This window comes from Varroa destructor, unplaced genomic scaffold, assembly GCF_002443255.2.
Source record: "Varroa destructor unplaced genomic scaffold, Vdes_3.0 BEIS01000004.1, whole genome shotgun sequence".
Classification (NCBI taxonomy): Eukaryota; Metazoa; Arthropoda; class Arachnida; order Mesostigmata; family Varroidae; genus Varroa; species Varroa destructor.
Genome location: NW_019211457.1, coordinates 28,974,979 through 28,993,942, shown reverse-complemented (window position 1 = coordinate 28,993,942; position 18,964 = coordinate 28,974,979). Strand labels below are relative to the sequence as shown.

Below are 18,964 nucleotides of genomic sequence, written 5' to 3'. Positions count from 1 at the left end.
GTATTGGAGCCTCGTGTAACTGAGGTCACATAACACCTAATTCTTGATATAATGTTACGGCTTAATATACAATAGTAATAGCCTGGAAGTAATGAAATTCAGCTTTATTTTTGGCATCAAATATGCCCCACAGCCTAGCATACTCATCAAGACCGGCACGTTGTTGACGGCTCCGGTGATTAATATACTCATGACTTTTTCAAGGTTATTATAGATAGTTTGAGAAAAGTGACATTGAAGTCCACTTGAAACCTTGTTAACACCGCTTCGAAGTGGGACGTTGACGCACGGAGCAAACGACAAATGTCGCCTCTATACGAGCAGACAAAGGGGTACACCATGGAAGAAAAGGCCAACTAATTAATGAAACAAGTCAAAAAAAATTTGCACACAGATATTCGAGGCAAGGGGGTCTATGGCAGTTTTTCCGGCCTATGCTACCTTAGCTGCTGCTATGCCCTTTTTGGCGGTATGATTATCGCAATTTTTGCCTCGCTTTACGCAACCCGACAATCTATTCCTTGCCATGTCTTCCCAAAGACTGCCCTATTATCACCATTTAACCCGAGCACCACTCAGCGCCTCCACTTCAACAAAAGCTGATGAACAAACGCACGACAAGAAAAAAAAAAAAAAGGTGAACAGAGATAGCCGCGTCCATAACATTGGTCAACTGACGTAGACGCGACGATAACACAATACATCGTTGGCCTGTTGACACTGGCCGCTGTTGTGGGCGAAATACCGCTGTTCATAAACCGGTGGGTACATGTCACGCAAATAACGAGATAAAAGAACGAATCCGGTATTAGAAGCCGGGATGCAGGATCAAGTGGAGGTTAGGTAACGTACGCTCGATGATGAAAGCAATAAGCCAGACACGTGAGTTCTTAGACCAAAGCCAGTAGAGGATATCATTGGTTATGGATATACAATGTCCTATGGCATACATTTTTGCCGGTATAACACCTGTGTGCCCGTTTATATAGCGCACATTTGAAGAATGATGATGAAATTAGCACGCTCATATGATCGATGCACGCGTCGTTCCTGTGCACATATGACTAAGTCTGATTCTGCGAAACTACTGATTATATCTTCTACAATGTGATTATATCTTCTACAATGGTGTCTTCATCGATAACGTCTACGTCATACAGTAACGGCATCGGTGCCGCACAGACTTCAATGCACTGCTATTGTCCATCATCGTTGTCGACAATGCTAATCTCTCTCCACTAGACGAAGTTCGTTGTTAGTGTCCTGTTCATATTGGGCTATATGCTGAAACCTTTTGTAAATTTCAGATGTTTTTTCGACGCCAGAAAAAACCTTGGTCAGTACCTATAGCACATTTAGATCTGACCCCGCCGCACTTGCGGTTCCGCCGCTGATTAACAAGCGGTTCTTCAGACGCGCGCGAGCGTCGCAAGCGATGTCACCGTATATGCACAGTGACGACTCATAATCATAACAGCAAAGACAACAATAATCGAAGGGAATCTCTAAATCTGACAAGAAACTGAGGTTCGGTGCATTAGCAAAAAGACGGGAATATCACGTTGTACGCCAGCTGTAACCCAATAGCGTAACTTCGATTTGGCCGCCGGCAACTTCTTATCTTTCCTATAGCACAGCCGGGTCGATCGATGCAGACATAGTGTACTGTGGAACCGAGCTAAAGGACAATATCTCAGTGCTAATTAGTAAAGATGACTGATTTTGTGTTGGGCCTCGGATGGGTTGACCCGTACAGGAAACACACAACAATATTGGTTTAATGAAAGAGGTTTCTCTTTTGTCCTTTCAACGCAGTATCGATACGATGACTCGATGGCGAAGCGATAGAAGCAAGACCAGCTGAAGACATTTATCCGGATTAAGAGAGAATTAATTTGTGTTCACGTATTTTTAGCGTCCTTTTTAAATTATCTATAAAAATCGTTTTTTCTCTCCCGGACCTTCTTCGTCGTTCTTTCAGCTGTTCATGTCATAGTATGTTTTCATATGTTCTATTTTTTTCTTAAAAAAAAAAATTCGTTGAATTTTATTTGGGCTAAACATGTTCGCTATTCGAGTTTTCGGTTCTGTGCTATTTTAATTAGGATGAGTCACAGCTCTCCAGTGAACATTTGGCTTGTCTTAGCCTACTTGTCTATCGTCAGCTAAATAACATTGGACACAAGGTACCACTTACTACGTTAAGGACCGACTTTTAATGATTGCTAATCCCTTTACAGACACTGACAGACACTCAGCAGGTCCTATCGTCCTGAAAAGAGGATGCGGCTGCAGGTTGAGTGGTCTTACCGATATTCTACGAACTTGAATACACAATTGTATAGGGGAGCCGGAGGGCTCAATATGGAACCAACAAAGCTTTTTAGAATGCGGTTTAATATACTTGTGATGAACGCAGCCATTGTTTCTTTTAGTATTCGAAAATAGATTAAGTATTTTTACTGTAATTGTTATCTATGTTGACATGGCCTTTGAATTCAGCGGCTCTCGTATGCGCCTGGCGAAACAGGCTTGACGGATTAAACCCGGGATAATCATCCCCGCCTGGGTTTGTAATGCTCATTATAGTATCGTCTTTTAATCGCAAGCAGATGAACAGTTAGTTTACCAAACTGAATAACGGGGTCCAGTAGATTTTATTAACTATATAGAAAAAATATCGAATTTAGTTAATAGTTAAACAATTTTTGTCAATTATCTGTTTTGCGAAATTGTTTTATCTAGGCAAATGAAAGACTCGTCTTTATCTAGGAATAGGTTCTTTTGCCTATTTAGTATTTTTTAAAACCTGCAATCAGCCTGGATCCATTACGCATCTATCTACCATTTAACTCGTTCTCCGCTTCTCTCAGTTTAACAATTTCCAAACATTGTTCCCAAAGTGAATTCGTTCAAATAACAACTACTCGAACAAATAATATTGAAAAATTTCACTTTTAATACGCTATTTTTTGGTTACGTTTCAGGCCGTTGTATGGCCGCTGCGGGTGAGAAATGCCGTGGTCGAATGGTCACCCCGTCATAACATTTGTACTTACGTCTTGGCCATTCTCGGTTGTGTCCTGTTAGAGCATTACTTGAAGTGGTCCAGTAGCCCCGTACAGGTTAACAATTAGGGTGTGGTGGAACTCGTTCGGACTCGACATTTATTGGGGTGCCCTAAACTGATCCTTAAAACTGGAAGGATCGTCCCTTGCAAATGGTACTTCTGTCCTTAAGACGCAATTCTTTTGTCAACCTAAACCGTAAGAGTTAGAGAAATATTAGCAGGCCAGGATATTATAGAATGGCTTTGAACATTCGTTTTATGTGCTGCGCGCACACAAATTACAATGAATAGACCATAAAGCAACAGCCTATTATTAGTAGCTATTATTAGTAGCTACCATTATCTTGCATTACTTTTCAAAAAGCAAAAGAAAAACGCGTTAAAAAACAGAAATTAATCAATCCTTAACCAGAAGCTAACGGAGGAGAATTAAATCGATTTCAAAAGCAGCGAAAACACTTTACTATGGATAGAATTGAGGGAGTTACCTTCTCGAAATACCGTCTACGTTCAAAAGAAGCTCCATATAATCTCGTCACTAAGTCGTCCTGCACGAACACTTCCATGAGCTATCAATCAATACATATTGAATCGAAAGCGGATTGCGAGTAAAGTTATGACAAATAGCTGGAATTACTCCAGATCGTTTTCTTCCACTGCCGAATGGCCTGACTTGCTTTGAGGCTCCTCGATCGCTTTCAGTATCTTAAATTCCCACTTACTTTTTCCTGTTTTCTGCTTTTTTAACGAGTCCAAATACAGCGTTCCAACAAAGTAACTAACGACCCTTATCAGTCGATGGCAATTAACAATGTCCAGTTACGTTGTTTCTAACGTGTTGGCTTCTTTCATGCGTTTGCGGCTGCCTGGCGTTCTACGAGAACTCCAGCTTATGTATATATTGAAAAAAGGTATAGATGTTTTCAACGTCAGTCGCATCCATAATAGAGCTGGCTATCTAGATAACTACTCTGGTGGTGCTACCTTGGAAAACGACCCACCGGGGACGGCATGGGCAGGCATCACCAGTGGTCACCCCAAACGATCTGGCACGCTAATACTTCTAGATAGCGCAGTTGTAACAGCGGTGGTAACAGAGTGGCAGACAGCGAGATCGATACCAGAGAGGATGATGATGCGATCGATGTTGTTAACGGCTCTATCGGCAAATGCATTCCGTCTCGTTGCAGCTTCTATCTGCGCCGTCTTCTTTCGACAACGCAAGACAAAACGCATTGCGATTATAGAGCCTGCGTGGCCTTGTGTCACGCTGGCTGAAACGGCCTGATGAAGAGCGATGGGACGCTGTTCTGCGATGAAAGTAAATTGGTTTACAAAAGCTGGAATCGATTTCAAGAGGGTTCATTCACGTTTCGTTCATTTTTCTCATGTTTCGTCTTTTACTGAAGGATATGAATCTAGTCGATTTTTTTTTGTTAAAAAGTGCCGTCCTATTGTCTAGGCTACTAGCTTTCTGCGCGATCACACACGAATACAAGAACGTCTTTTGCTTCTAGACAATAATCAACAGTAACTGTGGCTCGGATTTACTGTGTATTCTGAACCGCTACTACTATCTCTACCTCTGTCTTTGGGACCGGTCAGAGAAAACTCATATTCCACCTTCTACCTAGAAAAACCAGCGACAAGCTTTCCTATTGACGCAAACGGCTGTACTCAGCTGCAGGCATCACGTACGCCTTACATCGCGGCCAGCATCGCACCTAACTGTCACTATATATGTCACTGATGTCGACGTTAAGAACCGACCCTTCCACGACGAGCGGTCCGCCAACGAGAAGCCCGTTTGCCGCTCCTACGTAAACATGAACCACTGCTTCGACAATGATGTGGAAGGAGAAAGTGAGATAGAACTAAGCCGTCAAACAAGAATGATAGCAGACGACGAAGCGCTAGGGATAACCAGGTATATTGGAAAGCTCTCTATTCTCTGACTTGTTGACTTCCGCCGGGGCTGTTATTGCCGTCGTTGGCAACGACGGCTGCCACGACGGCAAGCAGAGAGCATTAACGTAACGCTTAACGGTGTTCGTCGAATACGATTATCGCTACTATCACCGTCAACATCAATAGGATTCCTTTGCCTTAACCAGGCATTCTCGAAGGCGACGAATCGGACAGCCTGATGATGCATATGCTCATCTTGGAAGCCGCTCTTTCAGAACAAAAGCAAATAGAGTAGAAATGAAATTTTACACGGTGAGTTAGGATGTCGGCTCGTTTTTGAGCTAAATAAATCGTTGATACGGACAAGATGACAGTGATCATTTTCGGGTATTTGTAGTATTGAAATAATAGAAGTTAGTAGTAGCGCTAGCTGGACGCCTTGCGAGACTTTGTGAGCGGGCAGTATATGGGCTTGAAGCTATGTTGGGTCGATTTTTAGCTCCGTAGCATAGTACAAATGTTGCATGGGTATTTGCAAGTATTACTATTGGCCATATTGTAGACAGCAAATATGAGTGGCGATAAATTTGACAGTTATTCCATATAATATGCACACTTTTATAAAAGAATACATAAACCCTAGCCTTTTCTCTGAGGGTAAATACAATGCAACAGAAGCTTAATTGCCTATCGAATATTATGCTTTAGAACACCGCTCGTAAAGGAAACAACATTAGTAGAATAATACTATTATTGATGTGTGGCAACAGATTGCCCCGATGTTGACGTCCTAGCCACTGAACGGCTTCAGATCCCATTCTCAGCACCGCTAGTATCATACAAATGGGACCACGTCACATATCGATAGTAAAGCCGCACACGCTGAACCTTCAACTGGGTCATCCGCCTCGACTCCAGCTAAAACCATTTGAGGGGTTCTTGGCCGGGAATGGAAGGAGCTTAAAACGGCACGTACCGGATCGTCAATAGCGGTGAATGCCTTTATGGAGATATCATGGAGATGGGAGCATAGTAGGCGGAAGGCAAAGCCGTGGGCTTCGATCAATCCCCAGTCGAAAACAGCAGCAGCGGCGGCGGCAGCCGCAACTTCAAATACCTTACTTCGAGGGTACAAAGGAGGGGAAAAGGCCCGCTACCGATAACGCAGGGGCTTGTATAGCATGCTTTGCCTGGTCTCGCGCTATGTTTGCGCTCCGTCCGCCAGTATGGTTCTCCTAGCCAGGGCCAGTGACAACTATCTGTCTTCCTGTGCAGGACCCCAGAACTAGCTAAAGGGCCGCTTGAAGTTGATGAGCAGCCGAAAACGATGCCCTTTAGACCCTGCCTAATAGAACTTCGCCCCAACAACATCGTAACATACACTGGCTAACCGATAACTGAAGTTGTTCGAGTTCTTCATATCCTGCTCACACTCATAACGCTCCAGAGAAACAGCACCTCATCGACAGCAGTTTGAAACGGTGATAGTCAGTAAAAATTACTAATAGAGCAAAACGATAGCCGAAAGCGAATTCGACAGAGGAACTTCATTCAATAGTGCCATCTTCCTTAATTGAATAACTTCGCTGCGGCCGGAACTTTACGCGCGATCCAGTCCTGTTCGAAACGGACATCGGCAACGACGAAATAAAGAGAAAGCGTAACACCTAATAACGTTACAAATGACGCATGGTTATGGTGTTGAAGTCTACCGACCAGGTGATTTGGCCTGATCATCTGACGGCACCTATCGGCAGTACGATTTAACGTCGACAGATTTAGTCATCATCGGATTATATTGGTCCGCTATGCTTTCGAATTGACGCTGTTCGAATCGTGGAAGGTAATCAGTACCAGCGTGATTCCGTTTCGGTCGTCTCGACGGAAAATCAGTCACAGCCACCACTACTATTACGATCAACGAGGAAGAAGCAGTTCCCGCCGGAACACTCCGATAGTAACAGCACAATCATCACGAGTACAGCATCCGTAGAACTTCATCTTTTTTTCTGCTATTGCTTTTGTCACTTCTCATCTGTTTCTTTGCCCCTTGCACAACGACGATGACGACGGCGATGGCAAGGTCTATAGAAGCCATTTGCAGTAATAATCCTGTTGGCAATCTCGTTGGATGACAAACCTGACGATTTCACGAGAGCCGCTAACAACACCAAAAGCGAATCGATTTGCCTTCAGTTGAACATGAACAGCGAACAAATGATTTGATAATGATGAAATAATAAAGCAGCAACAGCAGCGGCGACAAACGAAGCGACTTCAAAGGTTTGAGTTATCATCGCGTCCTCTCGCGGCCGATTATAGTATTCGCAAACGTTCTTTGGGTATAGAATGTCTATATTTTTTTCTGTACAAATCCTTTTCTTTTTCTCTGACTGTTGCTGCGTGCAGGGTACGGTTTCTGCAACGCCGCCGTCTGGAAGAGGGAGTTTCAAGGGTGAAATCCTTTCTGTTCGACTTAGTTCTAAGTTCAACCGCCGAACGACAAATCCAACAACCCGTAATATTATGGGGTGGTAGCACTTAAATGGCACGAGTATGCGTAGTACAGGGGCACTCGAACTTCGAGGCAACATATTGAAAAAAAACTAAGAGCGCTTCTCAAGCGTCAGTTAAATATACGCTATGCGATAGATGCTTGATACTTGTTATGAAGGTATAACTAAGCTATGTATCATACGCTGCGCATTATATATCCACGCAATGTCAGTGATGACAAATTACCATACACTGACGGAACCACCTTCTGTTATTGTATGTTTCGAGTTCTACGTGCCATGTTTAGGCTTGTCATTAGACGTTGCGTCAGACGGCTGGCGGCCCTTCCGGCGCCGTGTGTGAACCGTGTGTCCACGTTAGGTTTCGAACCCAGGCCAGCTTACTTCAGGTGGCCCTAAGCTTAGTAGGCAAACACGGTACCACTGAATTATCACACGGACTGATACTAGGATATGACCCGCTTCTACATAATTGACACGTACCTGAGTCTCGGGGGGTCTTGGAGCGACCCGGTGAGCATCCGCCGAGCGTTTCCACCGGCACAACACACAACTCGCCCACCTCAATCCTGGCGATTGATCAGTACACTCCTCCACAGTTCACAGTTTTCAAAGGGTGGAGAAACCGGGATCCGTTTTCGCGGCAGGAAATGCGTTGCTGGGAGCGAATAGCGCTACCCGATTTTATTTTAGGCTTTGTTTAGTGCGGAGTAGGCGATGAGGAAGAACTTCGAAAATCATCCGAAATCGCTATGTGTTTTTTCTCCAGTACTGCGTGCGTAATCAAGCAGGGTACGGCAATGCAGCCTTTCACGTATCACACGTGTAAGCACTTTGGATGAACGAAGTCAATCCGAAATGCAATGAGCCGTTAGAGTAGAATCCACTAGCACTATCAGTTGGCTTCAATGAATCCGACGTCAGCACGGATCGCAGACTGCGCAGGGTAAACCGCACGCGGTCGTGGCAGGAACGTCAGCACACTTTTCACCGTTGTGATCGTCTGCGAAATTTCTTTTTATTTGTGTTTGTCCTCCCTATTTTCTCTCGTTAAGTCGTCCAGCCAATGAAGACTACCCACAGCATATTGTAGTTTGAAGAAATTGTAATTTCTTTGATTATTCGTAAACTTCGAATCCAAGCGAGACACTTCTCACACGAAATTCTTTGCTTCTTTTCATAACTACCACCAGCACATCTACGATATCACAACTTCAGGACACCACACTTTTGGATTACTTCACCACCGAAAATGAAGCACACGAGCGGACAGTGTCGCCAAAATTTACACAGACGATCTAGACGCGCGGGTAACTTTACTCCGCGCAAACGTTAATCGTATTCCTCGCTGGGCGTTCGATACTGTTGCTACTATCACTGCTATTTACTCCGGTCGAAGACCGCCGATTGTTGATGGCGATGCGTTATTCTTTATTGACCGGCAGTAAACACGTCTCACACGGGTGTACGGAGGAGACAGGCCAGGAGATCGATGTCCACGATACGCAACACAACCGAATAGGCGCCGGCTAACCGTCTGGGGGGCTCACAGCGACTCTGTGAAAAGCGAGGACTCGCTGAGGCCGCCGTACCAGCGGAAGGCAATAGGTTTCATTGTTTGCCTGTGCCCCTTCGAGAAGTCGTCGGGCGAGCGGTTACGTCGCCGACCGACTGCTGACGCTATCCTTGTTGTTACCTTAGTTGGACCAAAAAAAAATAGACGAATATCAAGTGAAGCGACCACCTGATCTTCGCGCAGGACGTATGGCGTGCGGTCGAGTATAGTGTACGGGCTCATAGAAGTGCTCCTCACTGCTGCAGAAGTGTCTGAAATTGATGATCGCTGACTTTTCTATCGCGGTTCGTCGATGGTTACAACAGAACAAAAACAACCCCGTCGGACCCTACGACTCCTGTATTACTACTCCAAAACGACGTTGCTCATTCTTTCTTTCAAGTGTGATCTTTAACGACAAGATCTTCGAACCGGTCGCTAGCTGATTAAGTCAGATGGTATTAGAACTTCGTTTCATTCACGGTTCTTAAGCGCGTTCTGTTAGCAGCTCGATAAAGCCACTACAGCACGAGGTACATTGAAAGCTAGTGAATTCAGCACTTTGCTTACATGGTGCAAGCCTTCGCGATAAGGGTTTGTCACGTTCCTCTAAAGCCAGTTTGTTCCTTTAAGGTGATGGACAGGTTCCAGGTAGCAAAAATGTTAACTTGATGACACAGATCACATAAAGGAACTTCACATTACTGATGGGGCAATTCTTCAATAGTGCATTTGAATGGCTGATGCTTTCTCTACGAACGAATATTTAGTTAAACCTGTTGATTTTTCGAACAGAACGCTTTACTCTCGCCAGATATCTACTACTGACGGCTCTTGATCGTGTTAACCTGACAAACGTATCGTATTCCTGAGAAATTTCCACCATTTGTTGGATCGTTGAGCTGAACGAAAGACCAACAATTAAACAAGTACACGCGCGAATCGTCGTGTCGTAGCGCGTATCACATCACCGTCTCCTTCACCATAGTCAGCAACGACAGCGCTAAGAGAACCAAACTGCCAGCAGCAATTCGTCGTCGTTGTCGCGAGCGTCGTCGTCAGCAAGATGCTTCAGAAGCAAAGCTGCCTCAGTCTAACCGATGCGATGGGGCTACCCGACGGTGGTGCAGCGATCCTGGCCGGCGTGCCTGCCGCGCTAAGCGGCGAGGGTCGGTGGAGAGGGAGTTGAGCGCCGCCAACGCCTCGCGTTCATCGGCGGCGCTCGCAGGCAATCGTCAGTAGCATAGAAACACAACGCGATCAGCGATCGGTCTACGGCAACCGCGGCAGCCATCGCCGCCGACGCTGGTTCAAGCGCTCGGTTTGTGACGCTCGTTCGATGACGATGCCATCGGTGGTCACGAAGAGGCCACGCCTTCGCTGTGAAGTAGCTGCTGCTGCTGCTGCTGCTGCTGTTGTTGACAGTGCTATGGTGTAATAGTCGTAATGGTTATATGGCCGTATGAGTTTGTAGGTGAAGCTGTGTCTATGGGAACATGTACGGCATTGACCACAGGCCACAACAGGTTGAACAGAACGCAGCAACGGCCGGAAGAGTGGAAGCGGCCGCGGGAAAAGCGGGAGGGAAGAGTAATGCTATAGTACTACGATGCTACAATGTATACTTTGATGATGTACGCTACGTGTGCGCTAGCGTAAACAGAAGTTCTGCGTTATTGGCCATTGGTTGGAAATGAAGCGGTGACTGTATGTAGTGAACAGGCAGCGATATTAATGGCTAAAACGAGGTCTGCAAGATTTGTTAAGAGCTTTCGTTGTCATGATAACGGCGTGAAAGCGGACTTTATTGGATCATGCTATCGCAAAGAGCCGGCTCACTCACTTCTTTTGGAGCTTCCGAATCGCGAAGTCACTGATGAGCGAGCCACTCTCCAAGTGGCAGCGGCAGGAACAGTCGTCAACAGCGCTGCTGCTGCTGCCGATGGAGCTTCAGATTGCCAGCCGTGGGGTAGGGCTCAGACCCGGGCCAGAAGGCGGAGCCCCAGAGCTGGGTGGGGTCGTAAAGCTGCCACAGATCCGGAGCACTAGCGGTGACTGCGGTTAGATTGGCTGTGCCAGTGAATACGACGCAGCAGCGAGCGCTGTTAGCTATGAGTGTCGCCGCTGAAGTGTGATGGGCTGGAAAACACTATACTAAATACAAACAAGATGATAATAGCGACAAGAACAAGCGTTAACGCAGTAGCACATAATCATGAATTAGGACTGTATTTGGATGTATAAAAGAGGTCCTTTGGAGTTGTTGTTGTTAGCTGCCAGTCTTCATTCAACAGCCCAATCTTCTACAATGCATAAAAGCATGTTGATTAAATAAGCGTCTTCCAAACGATTTTCGGCTGAATACGTACTAAGGTGCAATAGGAAAGTACATATGTATAGTGACTGTTTCAGCATCGATCCAACTAACTGAACTAGACGCGGTTTCTATTTTTAAATAGAAATGCTGAATTATGTCGGACATGGTTACGATGGGCTTAATGTGAAGCTTACGGTTTCGGCTTACGGGAGGATTAGTTGGAACTTTTGACATTCTAGCAGGGATTAGCCCGTTAATTTGGCAGCAAACATACCTCTAAAAAGTACCCCATGCCCACAGCTATTAGCTGTTTGGCAAACGGAACCCGTAGACTTTAACTTTGTGGCTTCGTCCTAGATTAGGCCTGTCCTAAACAAGAAAACTATTTGTCTATTTCTAACCTACTAAATGCAAACGTGTTACACCAACGTATTGCTAAACAGGTTCAACATGAAAAATCTGAAATATTGTCATCAATTTTGGTAGATTCGACACCATGGACGGCTGCAGCAGCAACAGAAACGGCACAATTTCATAAAGTCAATTTGTACCAATTTGCGATTCGATCACCGTTTAGATAATGAACCTTCGTAGCGTATTAGCGTACGGGTAACCACCTACCATAGATCGAAGCGCGGGTCAGCTTAGGGTAATTATGATCACTCTAGTGATTACTAGTGAAGCTCGCCTAGAATACGTCTTGAGGCCCAACAGAGTACACTCGATACCTCATTGTCAAATTGGCGCTTCCCTTCAGAAGTTGGTAGGTGTTTTGTTGCAGTTGTATGTTAAAGCCGTCGGAGCCGTTACAGGTACCCTAAATAGATTTGCGCACCTCAAGGAAGCTGTTTCTGACAGCACAAGCAACTCCATTGAGGTCTGTAGCCATTTGGTGAAGGAGTGGGCTCCTGTGTAGAGCCGTTCTCCGTCGGCGGTCTATTTGCTGCCATATTCATTATCCACTCCCGTTTCAATCCTATCCGAGGTATCAGACACGCCGTAATGGACAAAGTCACTGCCTTTCAAGGGATATTAATCTACGAAAGAACATTTGACTTTACTGACTGAAAACTAGGTACACTAGGTTGAGGGTCCATGAGCTGCTGCGGCTGTTCGATGAAGAGTACGATCTCCGCAATCGTTTGTCTGTTGGCCAAAAAAAAAAATCAAAACCCATCATATCACGCGACACTGACTGCTTGCTGTTAACAGAGACAGCACTGAAATATCAGTAGTTAATTATGTGACGCCAGAGAATTTAAAGCAATATTCGTATTTAAAGTCGTATTTTCATATTGTCCTGAGGTAATGGCCAGTCTAATCTACAGTAAACGTACGTCAAAAGCAGTCATTTTGTACGCAGAAATGCCACGCCATGCTTATTTCTACAATGGGTTGTGGCCCCAACATTGATACAGTGAGATGTACTGGTTTACTGCATACACATGCACTAGTAGAAAATATCATCGAATTAGGCGCCCAGAAATGGCCAGCATTCATCAGCGCAGGCACCCTCATGCAGCCGCTGCTGTTCAGTATTTTTGCTGAACAGTCAATTCCATCTGCGTACGTTTTAACGCGGTTAGGTGAAGCTCCGCTCTCGGTGGGGTCAAGGCCCACAGCGGCGGCGGCGGCGGCGGCCCGTGGCGCGATTAATGAAAGCAGAGACGATATTTAGAACCAGTTCAGCGTACGGAAAGTAGACGTTTGTTTATGTCGCTTCGGCATTGCCATAGTTACTGTGTTTATTGGCCATCACTAGAAGAACATTAAAATAACGAGTCTGTGAGGACGTCGCTCTCCGACGCCGAAACACTAAGGTGTGGTAGGCCAGCATGACTCTAACAACGTACAAGACGATTTGCTCAAGGGGGCTCATCGGCATTAGCAGCAGGATCAAAGGTAGTTGACGCTGTTTCGTATTTAGGATTGCAGGAGACCTTGGCTTATAAGAAAAACGAATGATGCTTAAGCATTCTAGAAGCAGTCGCAGCGATACATTACATCGTCGTGGGGGCATCTTGATCCAGGGAAATGAAATCCGAATAGTCAAGCGCTACTCAGATGGATAGCGCCATTGATCAGAGATGGACAAACAACCTGAAACAAGGTGAGACGCTGACACTCAGGCCGACTTACCGATAGGCAATAATGCACACACAACACAGGTATGCAGACGTATAATCATACAATACAATTGCTGTGAATCAGCAGGCTAATTCTCTCCTTCACTAAAGCCGTCTGTTCCGAAGTCGCACCGAATTAGTCAGTAGCGAAACGGTCGACCACAACAGATAACCAGTTGCGATAAAAAAATACTGTTCGTTGTCCTATTTTGGCGTCTCGCTTGACTCAAGGTCCAACACTTCACTAATAGTGCTACGGCGCTTCGTGTGACCCTCAATTGATTCCAATGACGTACAAATACGCTATTAAATTAAGACACCGGTGCTTCACGCATTGCTTTTTCGCGCTAGCCTTTGCTGGCCCAGGTTCTACCAATGACTTGTGATGTCGTCGCGTGAAGCTTACGTTTACGTCTTCTTTTGCCAGGTCTCGTTCCACCATTTGCACTGGTGAACTGGTTATCAGCTCGTCTGATGTTGTCCAGAACGAAGTTATGTTGTACCACGTGATATAGCAAATAAGACTGACAAACGATGCGATTACACACCGGCGGCCGCGTAAGCTGCGCCAATGGTCTGCCATGTTTGCCAAATTCGCAGAAGAAAAGATTTGCACAATATCGACATTAGTTAGAACCGACGCTTCTCGATGGCAAGGCAGCGTGTGGTGATCTAAAGAGGACGTATATTTAAGTATGTGTGCGTGTGCGCGAGTGGGGGAGGGGGGGCTTTACTGGGGTTTAAGGACGAATCAAGCTCTGCCTTAAAACGCCGTCTGTTCAGTGAATTGGATTTACTAAACACGCTTTTACCACATTGTAGTAAGCGGCTGAAATGTTCTGCTGATAATGAATTTGTAAGCATGGACAATTTGCTGGCGATGTATTTGTTTGGAAAGTTTCTGTTTTGACCCCGTCGACAGTTCATGTTCGAGATACCTCGAGCAGACGCCTTCCAGAGTCGATATCTGACTGTTTTTGTTACGATTGATCAACACTGTCATTGATTCGGATTCAGGGTTTGCATTACTAGTAGACTAGATCTGGAGCTGATCAGATATAGAAGGGACGAAAATGAAACGCTACTTAACTCAAAAAAACTGCAAAAAACCAGGTCCGCTTCGTTCTTTATTTTTTTTTTTTCTATGCCATCATCTGCTCATCAAGTAAGCTATTGCTGAACATTGCATTGAAGTGTTGAGTCGCCATTGAGCTTATTGAAATAGCACTTCGACTGTTCGCTCAACTATTTTGATGTTTGCTTTTTGCTAATTTTAATGGCACTGATGGAAAGGACGATAAAACCTCCATGTTTTTCATTTTCAAAGTAAGAGAAACGTTGATTTTAGCCTACATCGGGCCTTATGTAGCTATCCTTTACGCTTGACAAATATCTTTTATTGTGTGATGGTAAGAGACGGAACCACACCATGGAGCATCCGCAAAAGATGCTAAAAGTCATCTTGTTCCAGCTTTCTTATTGTCCATATGCGCCTTAGTGTATCAGTCTTATTATTATTATAGCTGGAGTTTCTGTGATCTCTCGCGTCGTCCCAACGTCGAAGACGTCATACTCGTTAACGTGTCTATGTGTTTTTTTTTTTGATGTCAACAATCGAAAATGGAGAACGGCCGCCCTGGTTAGAGGGTGTACAATAAATGCAATTATCATCATTAAATTCACTTTTTTCGCTCTTAGGCACGGGAGGCCGATGCCAGCAGCAAACACGGCTCGTACAAACAGGTTCGCTTTGCTTTTAAGACTCATACGACAGAAGACAAAACGGCGGCGATCGGTGTGTGAATGCTAGTAATAATAAACGCCGCTTGAGACGGAAATACTGGCGGGTGGGAGAAGAACAGGGTTAGATCCATTCTCCTTACGATACTGGTTCCATCCGGCGCGCTGCCGTTGTTGTTGTGGATGTCCATGATGATCCTTGATCGTCGTAAGTAAGTACGAGTCGCGTCCGAAAGCTATGGCTGGGTCGGTAACGGAAGCGCTGGGTGACGGCCATGTCGTGTTGCCTGGTCGTTGGACGTTAAAGCATCGGACGCTTTCAGGTACTTTGGAAAATTCGACTAGCTTTCCTTCAGTGTGTTTCCTTTAAAATCAATTGTTAACTTGTAGATCATTGGTGGATAGGTCCGTTGATCCCTGGACAATTCAGCTATCGTCGCACTGTCGTCGTCGAGGCTGGGTCGATCACACGTATTGGTGTTGTCAATGCTGACGCAACCGCTCCAGCGGGTGCAGCTGGCAACAGCAGCAGACGGCCGTAAACCAGCTGTAAGCACCAAAAAACGCATTGCAATCGCAGCAATAACACAGCCACACTGGTCGTATCATCAGCAGAAGTCTCGACATCATCTACGCACGGCATCGACAATGAATCTCATCATTTCATCCCACAGCATCGCCACAAAGCAAAGCAAACATCGACGATTGGAATTGACGCGGCGGACGCTACCGGTTGCCAATGGTCGGCATTACGACGGTGGCATATGAGGCAAGCTCAGCGCTGCTATTCCTCCATGAACGGAGCAAGATACCAAGCGACCCACAGTTCCTCATCGCTTCTTCGTTCGTACGTTGGGAAAGCGTTCTACCAACGACAACAACCGTCGGAGCGGTAGCGGCGAGCCACACCAGCTTCGAACCGGTGACTAGCCACCCCGATGAAGCGCACCGCTGAATCGCGTAGTCGCCAGCACGTCAGCATCCCCGTTGGCATTCCCGCAACACCAGCGTCAACATCACAGGCAGCTTCGCGAGGCATCAGGCGGTGCCGAAGTTGCAGCGGCAGCGGTGGCGGCTATAGCGGCAATGAAGAGCACACCAAAGGCGAAGGGTCAGAGGTCGGCAGACGGCAGTGCTCACCGGCTTGGCTCCGCAGCAGCAATCGCCAGGGAACGCTGGTGCCGAGCGAAGTTCCTCGAGCCGAAGTAGTCGAAAACGCTGAAGACCAACAACAGCGCAGCGGCAGCGCTCGCTGCTGCTGCCGCCGCCGTCGTCGTCGTCGAAACCGAAGTAAGCGACTCCTCACGAAGCGCCGCGGGTTGAACTGAGCGACAGGGAGAAGCGCGCGACAGGGAAATAGATAGAGAGAGAGAAATAGATAGGGAGTGAGAGAGGAGGAGGAAAAAGGAGTGGTGACGAGTGAATGCGACAGAACAACACAGCAGAATACGATCGCCACCAACAAACACACGGTAGGGTTGCAGCCAATACCGGCTCAATGATGCCAACGCTGATGATGGCGATGATGATTATGCTTCGATGGCGCTTCAGAGCACGATTCTACTGATGATGACGGTGATCATGATGACGAGATGGCTTCCCGGGACTCAGCCGACTGCAGTGGTCGGTCGGATAGTGGCAAAGAACGAACCGCAGAAAAAACAGACAGAATGAGAAGAGATGCGCAGGCGATGGGAGAACGAGCGACGATCAACGCAAGATGGGCGCTGGACATCCCTGGATGTTAAAATTCGCCACATATCGAATCCCTGACCTGTGGCAGGGATGGCGGCGACTGGAGTGGCTGTAAAGTCGCCGTCAGTAATTCGCCCACAAATAGCACAGCGCACGATCAGCCTCAGGTAGCCTCCATCCATGTTAGCGAGGGATGGTCGAAGGCAACAGCAGTTCGGGTGACGATTCAGCCGACGCTGCAGTCAGTTAACTTTTTCTCACTCCCATAACAGATAGATCGAGTGGAGTTGGAGGCAAAAGTAGCGGTGGCGCGAGCGTCCGGCGCTAGCAGACCTTACTAGCCTCGTAACGTTGTTATCAGACGGGCGTGAGGCAGCAACAATAGCAACGTAATAACAACAACAACGGCACAATGACGCCGAAACAGTAGGTTGAGGCGAAGGAGGAATCCACGACCGACCCTGCAAAGGAAAGACGTGTAGCACGAGGTCGATTGAGGGCTGTGGGAGAGAAAAGCTACTTAATAGTTAAGTGTCTTCCCTAGCTACAAGAATGCCAGCCACATGTTGGCTAGCAGGACGACTAACCCTTTTCATAAACACAGGCCCTGATTTGGTCTGCCTTTTCGTGTTAGGCTATGACGTGTGGTAAGCACACCTGCGCGTAGCGTCCAGGAGAAACGTCCTTGATTCGCCCATTGGGTTCGCTGTTACTTGTGCTATCTACTGTGCTTTTGCTGTTGTAGTTGTTGTTGTTACTGTTGTTGCTCGTTTTTGTTACTCTGCCTTTTGTGCTTGTAAGGCATGACTCCACAACAACTAAAATTGCTGTGGCAGTCGCTGAAACTCGGCAACCTAACCCCTATCGGCCGATCAGTTAGTCAATCGATGCCTTACAACTTTCATCCCGACTCGGAAGGACAACAGCCAATGCATAAATCCGCCTGCATCATCATCTAATGAAACGACCATTTCGGCTAATCGCAGTTGCCTAAAATATATACTTCAAAACCTCGCTGCTATGAAGCAGTGAATACCGCTCAACTTCATTGTCATTGGTTATTCCATATGTCTGCTACCAACTAGTTGCGCATCATTGGTCAGCAATGCTTGCTTCGCTGTTAAGTATTTTGCGCCACTTCAAGGCGCAAAGACTTCCTAGGACTAAAAAAATGATTATCCTTTGTGAGCTAGATGTAGATGACCCAATTGAAACAGTATCTTCAAATAGCTCAGAGATAATTTTCTGACTTTCTTAGTGATCAACTGACAAAAATCCAATTTTCGACATCTTGAACTATGCTATCCCTGATTTTTAAAAAATCCTACAATAAGTTACTGAACGCTTGCTTTTTTCGACGATCGAAATTTTTAACATGAAACGCTAACTCGTTTCCTGAGATTTGCACAATAGCCGTAACTTGAACCATTCAAGTTTAAGTAACTGTGGCATAATATGCCAAACATCTTTGAAGTAACTATGATACTAATGGAAGTGTAATGGTGTTCATCATTTCGAATAAGGGTAACAGCCAGTCGACCACAACGATAAATAGAAGACAATAACCGTGTTATCTAGAGTAATCAACAATGGTAATTTGACGTTATCTTCGTACCTTACGAATGAAGATTCACAAAACGGCCATTTTATTGTAAGGTTTACTCTGGAGGCGGGCGTCTCAGTTTCGGCGGGTCATGCACAGATCTTTGAGGGCGTTGCGATGCGAATAGGCTCGGCTTCAAATCTCAGCTTTGGAAAGAACAATTACCGCATTATTAATAATCAAATACTAAAGCAAAAATAAGGAATAATAATATATTATTATCACGTTTAGTAGCTGTTTACATGGTTGCCATGTCGTTTTACAAAGGACTCATCTCGGGAGGAATTCGAATGAAACAAATAAGTCCTTGATAGGCTACCCAAAAACAAATGATTCCGACGACTTGTTCGAATAGGACAAATAACTAATATAGTTCACTAAATAGGAAAACGACTTGGTTTTACTTTAAGCAAATCATAGCGACTTTGCTTATT

At 45.7% G+C, this 18,964-nt stretch overlaps 1 protein-coding gene across 14 annotated transcripts in view; it reads right to left on the bottom strand.

Moving 5' to 3' along the window:
• LOC111248935 (uncharacterized) overlaps positions 1-18,964 on the bottom strand; it is a 165,133-nt gene that overhangs the window by 83,500 nt on the left and 62,669 nt on the right. The window contains exons 3-4 of one of the 14 annotated variants that reach the window (XM_086989112.1): positions 18,543-18,676; positions 7,978-11,198 (exon numbers count right to left, since the gene is read on the bottom strand). The exons of 9 other annotated variants lie outside the window; for them this stretch is intronic. Coding sequence is in view for 1 of the 5 variants with exons in the window: in XM_022802069.2 (XP_022657804.2) it covers positions 7,978-8,015 (38 nt within the window). In the remaining 4 variants the exon portion in view is untranslated. Of the gene's footprint in view, positions 1-3,059; positions 3,260-7,977; positions 12,763-18,542; positions 18,677-18,964 lie in introns of those variants that run through there. 4 more of the 14 variants (XM_086989111.1, XM_086989114.1, XM_022802069.2 and 1 more) reach the window with 4 other exon arrangements.